Source organism: Jaculus jaculus, chromosome 19, assembly GCF_020740685.1.
Source record: "Jaculus jaculus isolate mJacJac1 chromosome 19, mJacJac1.mat.Y.cur, whole genome shotgun sequence".
In the NCBI taxonomy this organism is placed as follows: domain Eukaryota; kingdom Metazoa; phylum Chordata; class Mammalia; order Rodentia; family Dipodidae; genus Jaculus; species Jaculus jaculus.
The window spans coordinates 5,201,166-5,220,676 of NC_059120.1; the positions used below are offsets into that span (position 1 = coordinate 5,201,166).

The 19,511-nt window shown below is 44.6% G+C and overlaps 2 protein-coding genes across 11 annotated transcripts in view; one reads left to right on the top strand and one right to left on the bottom strand.

Annotated features, from left to right (window-relative positions):
• Positions 1–2,684, bottom strand: part of Cryz (crystallin zeta) — a 19,599-nt gene extending 16,915 nt beyond the window's left edge. Inside the window, exon 1 of one of the 4 annotated variants that reach the window (XM_045138224.1) lies at positions 2,507–2,684. The gene's annotated coding sequence lies outside the window, so the exon portion shown is untranslated. The remainder of the gene's footprint in view (positions 1–2,506) is intronic. The other 3 variants (XM_045138223.1, XM_045138221.1, XM_004653622.2) reach the window with 3 other exon arrangements.
• On the top strand, positions 2,229–19,310 carry Tyw3 (tRNA-yW synthesizing protein 3 homolog). 7 transcript variants are annotated; one of them, XM_045138229.1, is made up of 6 exons: positions 2,240–2,941; positions 3,876–3,956; positions 5,719–5,817; positions 7,210–7,281; positions 10,033–10,166; positions 11,065–12,533. In XM_045138229.1, exons 1-6 carry the CDS (start codon positions 2,768–2,770, stop codon positions 11,102–11,104), a joined length of 600 nt encoding a protein of 199 aa, XP_044994164.1. In that variant the 5' UTR covers positions 2,240–2,767; the 3' UTR covers positions 11,105–12,533. The 7 variants fall into 7 exon arrangements, with proteins under 7 accessions (XP_044994166.1, XP_044994164.1, XP_044994165.1 ...); XM_045138230.1 differs by lacking the exon at positions 11,065–12,533 and adding an exon at positions 12,716–13,123 and having other exon boundaries at positions 2,241–2,941; XM_004653624.2 differs by lacking the exon at positions 11,065–12,533 and adding an exon at positions 18,860–19,310 and having other exon boundaries at positions 2,255–2,941.
• Positions 19,311–19,511: the final 201 nt, after the last annotated feature.

Here is a 19,511-nt window from a genome sequence, read left to right on the forward strand (position 1 = left end):
CACTCTAGTTCAGGCTGACCTGGAATCCACTATGTAATCTCAGGTAATCTCAGGGTGGCCTTCAGCTCATGGTGATCCTTCTATCTCTGCCTCCCAAGTGCTGAGCTTGAAAGAATGCACCAACAAGCCTGGCTCAGAACTCAATCTTATCATGATTGTAGCACAAGTAATTGAGCTGGAAGTATGAAACTTAACTAGCCTACAGGTAGTGTGAAGGAATCTACTTAGACTTGGTTACTTTTGAAATGCCACAAATCAGGAAATGCAATAGAAATAAAAAGGATATAATTTTATTAGAGAAACTAATAGGTCTCTCATGGTATAGTACTCCCTAGCTTGGGATGTGTATAAGTTATCTTCTCACAAAACACCCCACATGAGGGAGGGAAGAGTTTCTTTCAGACTTACAGTTTTTAGGGGAAACTTCATCATGGAGGGGAAAACATTGCCACAGAGTTGGGAGGTAGCAAAAACAGTGAGCTAGTTCTGGCATGAGGAATTTGGGCTGTTAACACCTCAAGGCCCACCCCAAGTGACACACTTCCTCTAGAAATGTTCCATCACCAAAATTGCCACCAGCTGGGAACTGAATATGATGAGGCTTACTTACAAACACATGAGGCTACGGGGGACATCTCACATTCAAACTGCCACAGAATCCTTGTGAAGATTAACTGTAACCACAAAGGGAGAGTCCTGCACAGCCCACCTCTCACACCAGTAAGATTAGGTTATTTATCTGAATTTATTTCTGGTCTCACAGTGGGCAGGGAAGGACTTTTTGCCACTTTGACAACCTCTCACACTCTAACCCAGGCTGGCCTGGAACTCATGTATCTAGGGTGGCTTCAAACTCTAGGCACATCTGCCTCTACCTCCCTAATGTGCACCCAATCACACCTGGCCACTTTTGTTTTAATTTAACTAGTTTAAACAAGCTTTCCTACTTATCAAACACACACACACACACACACACACGCACGCACGCACGCACGCACGCAGTTATTTGGAGTGTATTATTTTTGTTTGGTTTCACTTTTCACTTCTCAAAGGTTGCCACTATACTTCACATATCTCAGACATATAATATTTTATATTCTTCCTCTAGGCTATGCATGAATCCCTAAAGTTTAAATCAAACTTAAAGGGCTAGGAATAATGTTGGAAGTATATATCAGTATAGAATGAAGAGGTGGCTGTCAGCCTTGCAGGCATGAGAGCCTAAATTTGAATCCCTAGCACCCACCCACACCAAGTGAAGTGGTGCCAGCTTGGGAGGCAGAGACAGGAGGAGCCCTGGCACTCTCTAGCCAGCTAGTGTAGCCTAGCTGGTGAGATCCAGGCCAATGGGAGGCCCTGTTTCAAAACAGTGGATGGTATTCCTGAGGAAGGGGGCACAAGGTTGTTCTCTAGCTTCCAAGTGCTCATACCCAGGCACCCCTGAACATTCACATGCAGGTGTACATGGCCCTCCACCAACACCACCAGCACACTAAATTTTAAACTTTAAACATGGAAAAAAGAAAATAACTTTGAAGGAACAGGTCAATTCACAAAACCGAAGTGAAACCACAACAGAAGTGAAATTATGTAAGAATTTCTAATATATATATGTATGTGTGTATATATATATATATATATACATATATATATATACACACACACACATACACATACATACATGCATATATATATGTATATATAAACTTAGAAAGAAATTGAATTAATACAAAATGCACTGCACTGGTCAAGAATGGTTCCTGAAAGCATATGCATTGTTACTAACACAGAAGCAGAAATAACAATAAGCATTTAAGTGACCAGCTTAATTTGCCTGGCTGTGTGATGCTGTATGGTCTAAGCTTCAGTGTCCAATGTGATAAGGGGTGAGGAAGCGTTAGTACATAATTCTGAGTCCCTCCAATGTCAGGAGAGTGGGTGAGGCTAGGTGGTGAATTCTAGCTCAAGGATCAAAGACAGTGGCCTCAAGGGGCTCACACAGCCATTTCCACTACGGGCAGACCTTGGCCTTTGCAAAGTTGAATCATTAACTCGCCTTCCCTGGTCACCTGACCTGCCAGTGAGTCTCCTCTGGAATCTGGACATGTACAGCATGCGTTAATTGGCCATTTAAAAAAATCTATTCTATGTTGGTGGGCAGAGGTTATGGGAATCCGGCAACCCTTGGCTGTAGACCCGCTGGAGGCTAGGAGGTCAGTGTGTGGGCAAGCCACTGCTGAGCCGGGCACACGCCCTAAGTGGACCTGGTGGGCTGAAGCGGCGGTCCCCAGGCCAGCATCGGGGCAGGGACAGTCCAGAGGAAGCTCCGCAGGACACTCAGAGCCAGGAGTTTGCAGCCCTGGAGACAGATGACCTGGGTCTCCAGCCGCGTTGGTTAGTCCCAGCGGTGGGGACAGACGGGGCAGCAACAGAGCGCAGCCCGAATTCAGCGATGCCCAATTCGTTCGCCAGCTCAGCAGCTAGGGGTACACAGAAAACCACTTACCCGCCTCGGCAGAGAATCAAAACCTGCCCTGCCACCTCAAAGTTCTACGCGGGAGCGGGCGGACCAGCCTCCTCCGACTTGATAGGCTCCACCTTTCTGCGGGCGCCTCCTCCCGCCTGAAGGGCGGACCTCAGAATCACGCCGTCGCGCTGCGCAGTAAGTTTTGACCGCTTCAGGCCACCGTCGCGGCAAGATGGCCGCGCCCAGCGAGAGGCGAGGCGTGCGCCGCGGCGGAGAGACCTGACTGGGAGCGCCGAGCCCATGGACCCCAGCGCAGCGTTCCGCAGATGGAAGGCGCAGAGCCTGAGCAAAGCGGACCTCAGCCGGAAGGGCAGCGTGGACGAGGACGCGGCGGAGGTCGTGCGGCTGCTGAACTCGCGCGAGCGGTTCTTCACCACCAGCTCCTGCGCGGGCCGCATCGTCCTCGTGGACGGGGTGAGACCCTGCGCGCCGCCGCTTCCGCTTCCGGCCTCTCCGGGGACCCCGCTCCCGGGGCAGCTGAGTCTCGTACAATAAAGAGGGTATCTGTGCCTTCCCGACGCCCCGATGACGGCGAGGCTGTGTTGGCGGCCCGCGTGGCCGGGCCTTGTATTCCGAACCGCGGAGGACTGAGCCGCAGGCCCCGCTCCCTCGCACGCGCCGCGGCGGCCCCCGCCTCCTGGTGCCCCACTCGGTGTTTTCTGTGGTGTAGAGTGGAGGAAGGAGCATACCACCTCTTGGGATTATTGACTTTATGAGTTTGGGAAATTTCACAAACCCAGCCCCTTCCTGTTTCATGAGGATGCTTGCCTTGGGAATCCATCCCAAGCTGCACAAAGCAAAAGACAGGACCACGTTTCAGAAAAATATTTGAGCCCTTTTACCATTCGAATAAAAAAACCACACTACACTGCGAGCTTGCTCTCACTCCTGTGGCAGAGGATCAGGGCCAGGAGAGCTGCCAGTAGTAGACGTCTTTTTCACAAGATTCATAGATCCATCCCAGAGAATGATGTTGTCCTACATGGATTGGGTGTGTAGCACATGTTTCCTTGATACCACATAGCCACTTGAGGCTTCTGCTTGATAGGGAGAGTGGTAAGTGACAGGGTTATAATCTGTAGTGTGAAGGGGAGGAAGGGGCTGTCCAGAAATGTCCTATGCCAGGTCATAATAACTGCCCTGCATATGTTCTCGCATGGGCACTGCTAGCCTTTTTACCATCAAAATATTTCGAGTTTATTTTTGTTCTAGGTTAACTTGATACCTAAATATATTGTATTATTTTCAGTGACACTTTACATTAAGAAAGTCTATACTATTATGCAATGCATTGGACTTACTATTTTGTAAATATTACATAGTTATATCAACGTATTTGTTATTTTAGAGCTCAGGTGGTTTTGAAGTTCAGAAACAAAATTGTTCTTGGCTACTAGTCACACACAAACCTTGTGGAAAAAATGATATGGTAAGTTTTTATGTTCAAATTTTAACAATAAATTCCCAGTGACTAAATATATATGGGAAAAAATAGGAGATTTCAGGTGATTTATGTGTGTAATTATGATGGCTAAAGATTATGCAGTCTAAAAAGAAAACATCCTTCATTGCAATGGCTTTAACTGAGTTGTAGGCGATAAACGTGTGGATGTATATACACACATTTTACTCTGCAGCTCAACATCCTTTTAGGCAGAAAGTTCAGGGATGTCAGACACATGGGATCCAAATTGTAAAAGAAGATATGGACTGGTCCTGTCTGTGCCTTATCAGCTTCACAGTCTTAATGAAGTTTATGTTTATCTGGACTGCTTCTGGAAAATCTTTATGTCTGTGCTTGGTTATTTAGTTTCTAAAACTGAAGTGTTTAGATGTGTCTGTGGATGTGTGTATCATCTGGACGCTTTCATTCCTAGTGATTTTGAAAATTTGATTCCACCTTATGCAGGGAGAATTATTTTTTGAAGTAGAAGGGACAAGAGGTCAGGATGAGTGAGGCATGGTCTGCGGAGCGCCCCTCTCTGCATCTGCAGGAGCTAGCTCTGCGAGCTTGCTCTCACTCCTGTGGCAGAGGATCAGGGCCAGGAGAGCTGCCAGTAGTAGACGTCTTTTTCACAAGATTCATAGATCCATCCCAGAGAATGATGTTGTCCTACATGGATTGGGTGTGTAGCACATGTTTCCTTGATACCACATAGCCACTTGAGGCTTCTGCTTGATAGGGAGAGTGGTAAGTGACAGGGTTATAATCTGTAGTGTGAAGGGGAGGAAGGGGCTGTCCAGAAATGTCCTATGCCAGGTCATAATAACTGCCCTGCATATGTTCTCGCATGGGCACTGCTAGCCTTTTACCAGGTGGTCAGGCTGTGCCACAGGATGTAACATGAGGGCAGCCAAGATGAAAAGACAGGTGCCATGCAGGAAACAGGCCAGTGCATGACTGGAGCTTGCTAAGGTCTCACACACTAGGCTCCAGCAGTGATGTGATTATTTACAGCAGGAGAGCAGAATGTAACACCAAGTCCCTTGAGAGACAGTCCACAGTCTTGCCCTGTGTCAGGCCCCAGGGGCAGGTCCATAATGCAAGTGATGAGGACATGTGGCTGATTGTTCTGGACGTACTTTACAGTAAAGGGACCTGATCTTTGCCCATGGGTTCTGCAATATAGCTCAGCAGCTCTTGATTTTCACTAGGAAGTCTACGTGTGCCCAATGCAGAGAGAAGGGAAATGTGCCCTTGTTCTCTGAGTTCTTTAACAGCAAGATTTGTGAGCTTAGGAGCCCATCCTGTACTCAGCACAAAGTTTTTCTAGGGAAAACAGGAGGCATCAGCCCTGGCTTGCATCCTTCTCCCACAATGCATATGCCTGTCTCAATCTAACATCACAACACTTCAAACAATCTGGGTAGAGGCTTTATGTACCACATTCCTTTAAAAAAAACCTGTTATGGAATACAATAAAATAATTATTTACTTTCAGGTTTCAGTAATAGTTAGAAAGATGGCAAGGAAGTTTATGTTTGTGGGAGAATTGGAAATCAATCTTTTAAGAAAAGTACATAGTAAAGTTGGGGGATGGGGACCAAGGAATCCAAGGAAATGGGTATTAAAGACTGTATGTTGAGTGAGTGAAAGTTTTTAGGAAGAAGTTAATGGTCTGCAGGAGGTAAAGGGTCACCAAATGACAGGATGAAAGCTGTTTCTGATGTCACCACTTTCTCTCCCTCAGATGGTGGCGCTGGAGAAAGCCAGTGGGGATGCTGTTTTAAAATTTGAACCATTTGTTCTCCACGTGCAATGTCGGCAGCTGCAGGATGCGCAGACTCTGGTGAGTCTCAGAATGTGAGCTTTACCCTGCAGATATGTGGGTAGATTTAATGCTAGATGTTAAATCACCTATAAAGTTTTTTTTTTGGGGGGGGAGGGTGGTTTAAAGTAGGATCTTGCTCTGGCCCAGACTGACCTGGAATTCATATGTAGTCTCAGGGTGGCCTCAAACTCAAAGTGATCTTCCTACCTCTGCCTCCTGAGTGATAGGATTAAAGGTGTGTGCCATCACGCCCAGCTATTTTTGATGTTAGTTTACTTAGCTCATCTTTTAAGTTTGTGTGTGTGTGTGTGTGTGTGTGTGTGTGTGTGTGTGTGTGTACGTGTCATGGCATACATGTGAAGGTCAGAGGACAACTTCAAAGGGTCAGTCCTCTCCTTTCACCTTCTTTGAGACAGGCTCTCTTGTTTTGCCATTGGAAAGGCTAGTCTAGCTGGCCCACAAACCTCACGATTCTCCTGACTCTGCCTGTCCTTTCCTTGGCATATGGGATCATAGACACATGTACCACTTTCAGTCCAGCTTCATGTGGGTGCTGGGAATCAGACTCAGGTCAGCAGGCTTGTAGGACAAGCAACTTTACCTGCTGAGACATCTCTCCAGCTTCTATGTTGTTTGCTCTTTATTTATTTTTTTTCACCCACTTGATCCATTTGCTTAGTTAGTATGAGGAAAAAAGCAACACCTAGTATTCACCAGCAAAACATAACATCCAAATGTGGTTCCTGTTCTCAGCCTTAATTGCTTAGTTGTAAATGTTTCATTAACACTGTGGTTTGTTTGTGCTTGGTGAGCTTTAAGAGAAAATGGAACTTTGTTAAATGTTTTCAAGAATTTTTTTTTCTCATTTAAATGAGTATTGGGTAAGCATCTGTTAATTGTGAGTCCCTACTTCCCTCTGTTCACTTTGATACCTTTTGTTAGTTTACATGTAGAGATAAATGACAGTGTAATTATTCATCTATAAAGTTTATGTTGGTCCTGGTGATCCAACTCTGGTCCTCATACTTGCTCAGCAAGTGCTTTATCTACAAAACCAGCCAACACCTGGCTCATGTCTTCTCAATAGTTCTCTGTGGAATTAGCAGGGACACTGAGAGACTGTGTTCTTACTTAAGTAACATGGCTAGAGGAAGGGTGGGCTTGGCTCTTGTGCTGTATGTAAGCAGTCATCAGCAAGATACCTTTTTCACTGAATTGTAGTTTAGTCCTTCCTCAGTGAAATGCTGTTCTGGCATACCCAGTAAGAATGTTAGTAGGACATTAAAGCATAGATCATATAGTCAAAAATCCTTAACAGGCTTTGGGATTGCATGTGTTTCTGCCTTGCTTGGGACTGAACCAAGGATCACAGTTGGCATACCAGAATTTAACAGGTTGTTTTTCTTATAGCATTCTGTGGCAATTGATTCTGGCTTCAGGAACTCTGGCATCACAGTGGGAAGGCGAGGGAAGATTATGCTGGTAAGGTGCTTCTCTGCAAAAGCAGGTCTTTGACCTTGGTCTGAATGGTCTTCAAGGCTCTAGATGTCTCTCTTAAACTCCTATGTTCTGAATGTTTGGTCCCCAGCTGGTGGCAGTTTGGCAGGTGGAACTTTGGGGAGCAGGCTTTGGGGTGTTGTAGCCAGCTCCTGCTTGCGAGAGCTTGGCTCATTCTCCTGCTGCTTTTTTCCCATAAGCTGTGGCAGAGACGATATCCAGCCTCTGCTCTACATTACTTTCCCTGCCATCATGAATGGTCCACTTCAGACTATAAGCCAAAGTAAACCCTTTCTCCCCACCAGCTGCTTTTGTTTGGGTGCTTTGTTCTGGTTAATGCAAAGTTAAGTGCATCTGACCACTGGAAGTTCAGTCCTTATTGCTGACCATAGGAAGCACTCCTCACTGCATCTGCTGACCATGGGAAGTTCAGTCCTCACTGTTGACAATGGGAAGTCCAATCATCACTGTATCTGCTCATCATGGGAAGTTTGGTCCTCACTGCATCTGCTGACCCTAGGAAGTCCAGTTTTCACTGTGTCTGTTGACCATGGGAAGTTCATTTCTCACTGTATCTGCTGACCACAGGAAGTCCAGTCCTCACTGCATCTGCTGACCACGGGAGGTCCATCCTCACTGTGTATGCTGACCACAGGAAGTCCAGTCCTCGCTGCATCTGCTCAACATGAGAAGTTCAGTCCCCACTGCATCTGCTGACCACAGGAAGCCCAGTCCTCACTGCATCTGCTCACCACGGGAAGTTCATTCCTCACTGCACCTGCTCATCATGGGAAGTTCAGTCCTCACTGCATCTGTTCATCATAGGAAGATCAGTCCTCACTGCATCTGCTCACCATGGGAAGTTCAGTCCTCACTGCATCTGCTCATCATAGGAAGATCAGTCCTCACTGCATCTGCTCATCATGTGAAGTTCAGTCCTCACTGCATCTGCTCATCATGGGAAGATCAGTCCTCACTGCATCTGCTCATCATAGGAAGATCAGTCCTCACTGCATCTGCTCATCACATGAAGTTCAGTCCTCACTGCATCTGCTCATCATGGGAAGATCAGTCCTCACTGCATCTGCTCATCATAGGAAGATCAGTCCTCACTGCATCTGCTCATCATGGGAAGTTCAATCCTCACTGCATCTGCTGACCACAGGAGGTCCAGTTCTCACTGCGTTTGCTGACCACAGGGAGTTTGGTCCTCATTGCATCTGCTGACCATGGGAAGTTCAGTCCTCACTGCATCAGCTGACCATAAGAAGTTCAGTCTTCACTACGTGTACTGACCACGGGAAGTTTGGTCCTCACTAAGTCTGCTGACCACGGGAAATTCAGTCCTTGCTGCATCTACTGACCATGGAAGTTTGGTCTTCACTGTGTCTCTGACCATGGAAGTCCAGTCTTCACTGCATCTGCTGACCTTGGAAGTGCAGTCCTCACTGCATCTGCTGACCATGGAAGTTCGGTCTTCACTGTGTCTGCTGACTACGGGAAGCAGATACTTCCTCACCATCATCACCTCTGGCCTTATATGCACTTAATCACAGTCACACTATGATTTCTTCCTGTGCACCTGACGCCACCTCTAGGCCTCCTCCACAGCCCCTGCTTCTGCCTTTATCAACCTCCCCTGCTTCCACAACTGTCTCCCAACAGCTCTTCCTCTTGGGGCTTCTTGTGCAGTCAGAACTCCCCTTTCCAAGAGTCAGGGTCTCAAAGATGTCTCCTGCTATTCAAGACTTCACCCAAACCTTTGCATACATCTATATAAGTGTGATCTAGTCATGAAGATACTGGTCTGTTCCCAAATACGCCTTGCCATTCTGTGTCTGTGTATACCCACATTTTACCCCTCTGTCTGAAATGCCTCTCCTTGCTTTCTCCCCTGGGGAAATTGCACTTGAACATTCTTTCTCAAACAGGGCCTTTTCCCAAAGAGCTGTGTCCTGAGTCTTCACCAGCTGTTCCTCATCCACATTTTAGCATTGCCAATGTGCACGTTTCTTGTCATAATGCCCAGATGGTGTCACAGGTTTTTTGTTCATGTGTTAATTTCCCATTCTAAAGTGGGAGTTCTTTATGGCAAAGCCATGTTGTTTTTCTCTTGGGTCATCCGCACTTTCCAGGCATCTTGAATATTCAGATACTCATTGAAGATCCAGTGAATGAGTTTTTATTCTTTGATAAGATTTTGGGTAGTGTTTGCTGCTGCTTCCTGAACCTCTCCCAGCATCTGGCTGGGCTGGGAGTGCGTTGACGATCTCATCGGCAGGGTCACTGCCTGGGGCATTAAGGTGGCAGCCTGTGGCTGGTAGAGGAAGCAGGGCTTACTCCTACAACCATCCTCAGCCCAGCAGCGCCATGGACAAAGGCTGATTCACTCCTGCGGCTTTGGTTGATGTTTCACTTATTTCTCTTCCTTAAATTGTACTTAAGCATTCTAAGCCACAGTGACATTGAAACTGTAAAACATTATTGAATTCCCTGATAGTACCCGCTGCTGAAAAACAGTGTGTTGAATGCCTTTCTTCAGAAGTAACCGTATATCATGGCAAACTATTCAATTCCCTTGGACTCAGCTGATTCAGCTAAATTATATCAAATCGTGGGCTTACGTTCTGTAATGGAATGAAATTATGTGCAATCCACATAACTGGGATGTCTCTTGTGTTGTCTTCTGTGACTCTGGTATACAAATCTTCACATCTACACGGTTTCTCTATGTAGGCTGTCCGAAGCACACATGGCCTGGAAGTTCCATTAAGCCATAAAGGAAAACTGATGGTGACGGAAGACTATATTGACTTCCTGTTAAATATAGCAAATCAAAAAATGGAGGAAAACAAGAAGAGAATTGAAAGGTACAGTGAATTGCACGTTTCCATGTTATTTTGTAAGGATACCACATCCTTGTTTAAACACCATATTTAATTTGTAATCCCAACTGCTTGTCTACTTGTGGCATTATGTGGAGAATGAAGAGGTGACCAAGGTCATGGCTGAGAGTAGGGAGACTGTCATAGGTGCAGTGGGTCACAGAGGGAGGCCCAGAATGGCATCTGGTGACATGGGGCAATAGAAACTAGCATGAAGGGGATGTAGGACCTGATGGGTGGAAGGGAAGATTTCACACTGCCCCAGTGACACAACCAGATATTACCTCCCTGTCCCTTTGAGAAAAAAAGCCTGGAAAATATCAGGCCAATACTATTTTGTATCCCTGCCTAGTTCAACAACCAGGTGTCCTCATGAATTAAATACTGACTTGCCACCACTGACTTATTAGGAAGGAAGATCACGTTCAGTTCACAACTTTCTAATTTTCTTGTTCTTAACCTCACCTTCTGTACTTTCAGCAGTTTCCTAAAAACAGTTTATGTGTAACGTAAACATTCTGTAGCCTTTCTTGTGGGAAAATCCTGCTACAGGCAAGTTGTACATTTCAGAGTTATGGAGTGATGCTATTTTGACATTTATAATTTTCTTTTTATTCTCTCCACCCCTGTGACCACTGTACATCCAGTCATGTAGCATAAATATCACTTTATTCCTTTTGTTCTCTATCTTGATGGCCACGTTCTTCCTCAACACCACTGTAATAGGCACATTGCTACTCTCAGACAGATGCAGCTGGAGCATCTCTCTGCTAAGATGTTCTCATCAGACTTAAAACCATGTCTATGAAGTACAAAGAAATCTTTTTGACTCACATATCTCCCTAAAATTCTTCTAAATTCTATAATTCTTCTAAAATCCTAGGACTTCTTTGAAGCCACTGAGACAGGATGTGCAGCACTAGCAGGATAGCGTGCTGAAAGGTGGGACTAGTCCCCAGGGCAGAGTCCAAGTCCACGGTTCGAGTTCTGGTGCTGCCACCTCACCCCGTCTTCCATGCGTATTCTCTCTAACTTGAGGGAGACACTTTCAAAAAGTCGTCACTAACTGGTGTTGATTAACCAACACATGCTTCCTCGTAGACCCTCCCTGCATATCTGAGATTAGAATAACCCTCATTTTAAATGCTATTTAATTATTTATTTGTAAACGGGGGCCAGGAGGGGCTTAACACAAAACTAGATACATGTGCCACTTTGTACATCTGGGTTTGCGTGCATTCTGGGGAATCAAATCCTGGCCGTGAGACTTTTCAAGCAATTGCCTTTAACTACTGAGCCATCTCCCCAGGTCCCTATTCACCCATGGAGAATAATTCTCTACCTACCTACATCAGCCCCGCCCTCCAGGCCTTTTTAACTGAGAGCTTCATTTCACATAGAATTCACACAGTCAAGTGACTATGTGCTCAGTCCCCTCAGGGACGCTATGTAATATGTACCAACTTAGATGCAGTAGAGAAAAGCTGATTCACTACAAACAATGGATGCCTGCAGCATTCTGGCTGAATTTTCTAGCCAAATCCTGGTCAGCAAAAACTGACCATGAAAACCAGGCCACAAAGAACAGACATTTACATAGTGAGAAGACTTCAGGTTAGCAACTGAAGAGCATCTGACTGCTCCATCTGCCTTTGGAACAGTGTGTGGGCACTGAGCGACGCCCTCTAGAAGCTTTCTGCAGGTCTGAGCATGACCCTGTAAGGCTAGGGACAGAAGGGTAGCGGATTAGTTGGTCTCTGCCGTGAATTCCAACACAGTTATAAATATAGCCAAGATCGACTAACCATCCACCTGGCGGAGTTAATTGAGCCACATTCACCAAACACAAAATCAAATTATGCTTTAAATCCACTGACTCAAAAATGTGTTTTGAGACGAAGATGATATGCATGCCGCTATCAGACGAGCCATGCTCATCATAAAATCAGGGGAAAATTAAAGAAGGGTAAAAGTGTCTTAAGATACTGATTAGAAGATTACATGTGAATTCAGAAAGTGTGAGCAAATTAGGGTGCTCCTTGGGGAACAGCTGCGTGTATATTCAGCTAAATGCTGAGAAAGAGCCACTTTGATGTTGAAAAGAGAAAAGTCATGAATGTGTAAGGATAAAAATTATTTGATTTAGGACAAGTTTCACAACTCACATACCTATGTGAAAATTGACAAAAGCTCAAAAAATTCTAGTATGTAACATTTCAACAACAAGAAATAATCTGGAAACATGAAAATAAAAGTTGAGGTAATTTTTTTATATTTATTTATTTATTAGACACAGAGAGGGTGAGAGAGAGAATGGGTGTGCCAGGGCTTCCAGCCACTGCAAATGAACTCCAGATGCATGCGCCACTATGTGCTTCTGGCTTATGTGGCACCTGGAGAATCGAACCTGGGTCCTTGGGCTTCACAGGCATGTGTCTTGACTGCTAAGCCATTTGTCCAGGCAAGGTAAAATAGTTTTAATAGAAAAAGGAACGTGATTGTGGAAAACAGTTCCCAGACTGGCTTCTCCACAGGAATAGGCTCATCATTGGGAGCAGCTGAGAGCGCATGGTTTCCGGCGTGGGACAGGCTGAGCTCTGGCGCTGCAGCTGCTCTGCAGACAGCCGGTTCACAGACTGGAAGAGACAGCACCCGCCACCAGACACAGTGCGATCAGGTCGCCTGTAATGGCTTCCAGGTGGAAAATGCGGAGCTCATAGATGTGCTTACCAAGTACAAGAGGAAGGTTGCTTTGTGTCTGTTAATAAGAGGTCAGGACATGGATCACACAGAACCACCATTTGACTGAGAGTAGAATGAAATTAACCATGTTGTCCTTTTCATCAACTATGTAATAAGAAAATGTTACATAAAACAATAAAGGGATGAATATATTGGCATATAATATTGTTAAGAATAAAGAAATCTGAAAGACAAAGTAATTGAACCTATTTGCCATGGTTGATTTTCTTTTTAATTCTTTTGTACCGTGGTAAAGTATGTGTAACATGAAATTCACCATTTTAACCAGTGGCATTAAGTACATTAAGTATCTTCACATCACGTGTAACTGTCACTGTTGTCCCTCTCCAGAGCACTTTCATCATCCTAAAGGGAAACTCTCCCTAATGAAGTGATTCCCTCCTCTATATGCCACCAGCCCTGTTCCATTTTGTCTCTGTAAACTTCACTCCTATAGGCACTTGGTTTACATGAACTATATGCTATTTATCCTTTAGTTCACTTAGCAAATGTTCTAAAGGCTTGCTCTCATAATTTCTTTCCTATTTCACGCTGATAAAGATTTTTCTTGTATTTGTAGAGCACATTTTCAAGTCTGTTGATCTGTCAGTGGATCTCTGAGTTGCTTCCACCTTTAGCAATTGAATAATATGCTTTGAACATAGGTGTCAAGGTACTGCTCAAGTCCCTGCTCTCCCCGAAGACGTGCTCAGAACTGAAGTTGCAGAGTTGTGTGGTAATTTCGTGAGGGGACGCTGTTCCATAGCAGCTCCCCATCTCACATTACCGCCGGCAGTGAGAAGTCATGTCCATGTCCTTATAGACATTTACTTCCTGATTTTTGGAAAAGGCCAGTCTAGTTGTGTGTGGTGTGGCATCTCAGCTGTCTTGTCTTATGTTTCCCTAGTAAGAAGTGAGGCCACATCTATCCCTGCAAATCAGCTGTGTATACCGTCTTTGGAGAAGTGTCCCTTCAGGTCCATTATCTACTCTTTGGTTGGCTTGTTTGGGGGTTTGCTCCTAAGATGTGGGAGTTCTTGCTATATTCTGTGTATCAATCACTTATCAGACACAGGATTGGCAGATGCCTACCTCATTCTGGAGGCTTCCCTTTTACTCTGGGTAGTGTCTTTGAATGCATAAAAGGTTTAAATTTATGTGAAGCCCAGATCATCTCTTTTCTTTTGTTGCCTGTGGTTTTTTAGTTTTTTGGTTTGTTTTTTTTTTTTTTTTTTTTTTTTTTTGGTTTTTCAAGGTAGGGTCTCACTTTAGCCCAGGCTGACCTGGAATTCACTATGTAGTCTCAGGGTGGCCTTGAACTCACAGTGATCCTCCTACCACTGCCTCCCAAGTGTTGGGATTAAAGGCGTGTGCCACCACGCCCGTCTTGTTGACTGTGTTTTTGGTGTTAGCACAAGAAATCATTGCCAAACGCAGTTTCATGAAGCTTTCCCCTGGCTTGTGAAGAGATCCACAGCTTCAGTCTTTGAGTGGTATCACCCCTGCTAAGTGAGTAACTTAAGGAAGGCTGATCAAAGTTTCTTCCTGTCACCCTTTGTTTTGCCACAGCTTTTCTTTATGGGCCTCACTCAGTTCTCAGTCTCTCCCAGGTTTGATAATACTTAATTCTTGGCAGCAAGAACACCAGAAATTTCCAAATAACCTGTCCTCTGTCCTAAAGGATGTAGAAGGAGGAGAATGAAGAAGTGTTTATGTGTTTGGTCATCATGCATTTACATAAGGGTCCTATCACATAGAGGTAGAGAACATAGAGAGCCTGTCACATGTGAAGGACTGCTAGTCACTGCCATTGGAGAGGAACAGAATGGATCCCGATGGGGCAGCTTTTATAGTTGTAGACTAGGACTTCCACTAGGCACATAACTATAATCCACCCAGAGGAGTGGGGAGTTCCCTAAGCAAGGTACGGAATGCTTGAGGATTTCAGAAGAAGGAGCAATTAAAACCATCTGTGAAGAAATGATCAGAGGAAGCAGGAAGAACTCTGGCCTTGAAGGCAGAAATGGTAGAAAGCTTGGCCCATGCAGAGAAATAGGGGTGCACCACTTAAACCATGTATCAGAATCCATGAATGGTTCACTTCACTAAGAGCACGAGGAACAAGGAACATCTGCTCCACGACCTTGCATCTCTCTTTGTGTTTAGCTTCCTGTGAATCCTCTTGTATTGTACCTTTCCAGTGCTGCCCATACTCACCCCCTGGCCCTGTGGGGTCTTCCTCTTCCCTGCTGTGATGTGGATATGAGATGTGCCCATAGCCTCCAGTGTTTCAACATTTCATCCCCAGCAAAGTGGCACTGTTTGGGAAGGCTGTGGAACCTTTAGGAGGTGGAGTCTTGCTAGAGGAAGTGTGTCCCTGGGGGAGGGACTTGATGGTTACAACACAGCCGGGCTTGCTGCTCTCTCCCTCTCTGAGCATCCTTCCTGCTGATGTGAAGATGTGACCCAGGCTTCCTATTCATGCCATGTTTTCCCCACCATGAATGACTGTACCCTCTGGAATGGTAAGCCAGAATAAACACATTCTTTCCCCAAGTTGCTTCTGCTTAGGTATTTTGTCAGAACAGTGAAAAACTAACCAATTCTTTCTCCGTATGCTGGGAGGTCTTGCAGGTCTCAGTTTGAGCAATGTCTTATACACACTCCTGCTCTGTCTCATCTTCTTCATGCCATGACATTATGGACCTGTGTTTGCAGCTCTGTGGGCCTTAAACACACAGATATTTCCTACCTGCATTTCTTTACCTGGCATAGGCCTTTTGCTTGTATGTAATTTTTTATTATTATTAAAATGCTAGTGCCCAGTCAGTTAAAACCCAAACACTTGCCCTAACTGAATAGATATTTCATTTGTGAAGCCCCACGATGTGTGAAATTGTGCCTAAATTTCCTCTCGTATTCTTATTGCATAAGCCCCAGGACTTCCAGAGTTTTCTTGCAAGCAGTTCTCTGACCTTTAAAAAACAATTCATTTTCTCAGCATTGGTCTTAAAAGTTCTCGCTTATGTAGAGGACAAAGGATTGAATTTCGTAACTATTATCCTCTGGAAAATAGCTGTGAGAGCTGAGTTCAAGTTACCTGACAGCGTGATAGACTTTCCTAGAGAGGAAGAAAAATAAAAGTTGCCTAAGGATACTGATTTTTTTTTTTTTAATATTGAGCTTTTGTTTTCTTTAGTGTGGGAGCAATGAAAGCACACTTTGAGGATTGGGCTATGAAGGGAACATATAATTGGAAAATAAATTTCTAGCTCAATAGAATAGATTCTCACAGGACTTTTAAAATCCACTTTACAAGAGGAAAGCTAGTCTTTGGAGTTCTTCTTAACTTTCAGCAAGAAAGGTTTCTTAGTTCTGTTTTACCAGTTGTTTTCTGATACCCTAGGGACAGACATAGCTTTGGGTTGTTAAGATTCTTTAATGGAAGATGAAACTAAGGTATTTGTTCTTCTTTAATTACACTTTTTATGTGACTAAGAAGGCATTTTTACACATGCTATTAATTCCCTGTGATCATAAAAGGGCAATTCAATTTAATCTTTCATCTTCTATTAATGAAGGATAATCCAGAAGAGGAGATTTGGTTACTCAGCCCTAATTTGCAGGCAGGGTGAGGACTGGTAGGAGAGACAGCTGTGTATCAGTGCTGCATCTTTGATCAGATAAAGATGATCACAGGACTCAGGGCATGCTCATATTCATGTACTAAAGGAGTAGTCATCCTGGTGGATCATTTTCAGTAAGTAGTGTGGGATACCAGAAGAACCTTCATCATTAAGGTCCCCGGAGATGATGACAAGTCCTGGAGAGAAAAGGCAAACCGTGAAGACATAGGAGAATCACCAAGTCAGGTAGATGCTTTCATGGGTACAAGCGGTCAGACAGGACATTGACAGGCTGAGGGGGGGGGGGGAGTGCACTTACCTTCTTGCTGGGACAAACAGCAGACCAGAAGCAGCTTATGGGAGGAAAAGGCTTATTTAAAGCTTACAGATTCCAGAAGTTTCACTATGGCGAAGAAACTGCTCACTTCAGCATCCACAGCGGAGAGAAACCAACACCAGCAAACGCCCATAGCCAGAGCTCAGAACTGGCCCTGCATACACTTAGCAGGGCTGGACTGAAGACTCACCCTAGTGACCTCCTCCTTAGCAAGAATCTGCTTGCTTTCATCAAAAATAGCTGAGTGTTTGGGGGCATTCGTTTGCATTCAGACCACCATGGTAGGTGAGGAGATCATAGACCAGCAGATGAAGACAGATAGTCTGGCAAAATGTCCCTGGGCCTGCTGAATTCTGACCTTATCTCCATAAGATAAGAACAGTGAGATAAATGAGGAAATAGTATCAGTGGGGGAGCCAAGTTTAAAGTTACAGAGTACAGTAGGGCTGGAGAGAGTTCAACAGGCAAACATGAAGGCCTGGTTCACCCTGAGTCTGATTCTCAGCACCCGTGTAGACCCCTGGACAGGGCTGTGCATACCCATAAACAGTTCTGTGGACAGCAGAGACTGGAAAGTCGTCGGGCTCACTAGTCAGTCTGACTAAAACCAGCAGCTCTAGGTTCTATGAGAGATGCTTATCTCAAGGAAGCAAGTAGATGAGTCCTGTGACCTCCACACACATATCCACTGGGCACACACTTCAGCACACATGACACATGGTATATACACGTATACCAAAATACACAGTACGTGAAAAGCTGTTACCATGAAACAAGGCCTCAAACAGTGCTTATCAATGTTGCCTATCCTTTTGTTAACCATACTGCTGTCTTTGAAGTTGGTTTATTCTTTGAAGAACTCTTTGTTGTCTACCCATTCCATGCTCCATGCAGGGCTCGGTTTGAAGGTAGAGAGTGGTGAGATCTGTAGTCTTACAGCACAGTCCTGTGGATATGCATTACAGTTGGGTGATGTGTGTTTGGATCAGTGAATGCTGGTGGTTGTAGAGTTACTGAGCCTTTCTGTGTAGATCTAGCCCATTTAGTTGAAGGAAGAGGAGCACTGATTAAAACAGTCTGTAAGTGTCGAATGGTTGTTCTTCTGTCTCATTGTGGTCGGATGTCAGAGCAGGGTGAGGCTCATGATGACAAGGGCATCTGAGCTTCCGGGTCACTCTGATTTGGGGTGGGGCACTATGTCTGTAGTCACTGGGCTTTATGCAGCAGTGCTCCACTCGTCCATTATCACAGTCCAGCCGAGGCTGCCAGCACAGGACTGCATACGGCAGGTAGATTCAGTCCTCTGAGTCTATGATAAGAGACTAAGGCATGTGGAATGGAGGCCCCTCGCTGGCCTGACATCTATCTGTGACGAGTCCTATCTGTCCTAAGCACAGTGCTAGCTGCTTTCCTGTCTCACCTGCAATCCTCTGACACAATAATAACACAACAATATGCAGTAATAGTGCCCAATCTTGTATATGAGAACAGCAAGACTCAGTGAAATTTGCTAAAAACAGCCAGTCGCAGCTTTCCTGGAGGAACCTGTTGACTGCCAATGCAAACCGCATGCTGCTGCCTCCACCAAATTCTCAGGGGTTATTATTGTGTCATAAACTCGGCAGTAAAACAAAGGAAAGGATAATTACATTTTTTAAATTTTGTTTTTATTTATTTATTGGATGGGGAGGGAGGGAGAGAGAGAGGAGAGAATGGGCATGCCAGGGCCTCCAGCCACAGCAAATGAACTCCATATGCATGTGCTCCCTTGTGCATCTGGCTAATGTGGGTCCTGGGGAATTGAGCCTGGGTCCTTTGGCTTTGTAGGCAAACACCTTAACTGCTAAGCCATCCCTCCAGCCCGATAATCTACATTTTAAACATTCAAATACTTAAGCAAATGAAAGTTCTGGATATATTCCAGTAGTTCACAATCAGAATACTCAAACATGTAACTACTAAATCCCTTACAGGTTTTATAACTGTCTACAATGTGCTATGGAAAGAGAAACCACTAACTCACATCCCAAGATCAAAGAGAAGAAGGACCCATCCTGTACTCATAAGAAAGAGAGACACCTGGAAGGAGCGTGTAGCAAGCGCATCACTGAAGAAAACCAGAAAGAACTTGAAAATGACCATGATGATGACCTAGGAATCAGTGCTAACATCTTTCCCGAGGATTACTGAAGTGGTACAAGAATATTTCTAGTACGTGTACGACTGCAACACTGCTCTTTATAAGAGTATTATAATCTGCTTAATGTACTAGCCATTCAGAAAGCATGATTTAATTTCTCTCTATTTAAGAGAACTCATAAGTATACCTGATTGTTAAAAATAGCTTTGTGTAATATTTGCTTAATTTAACACTACCTTTTAAGGCTTATAGATGGTCATGACAAAAATAAAATTATGATGTTATTTTTTGTCTTTTGTGTCAGTTTCTACTAATATATCCACTTAGCCAGGCAACATTAGTAGTTTCCTCCTAGGACTTATGAACTTCCAAACCGTAGCCTTTTCGTTAGGTTTTCAGTACCAGGCATGAATTCCCTCTCATGAAGCAGGCCAAAGTCTAATGAGAGGGCAACTGGTTACCCCCATAATAGACATGACACCATT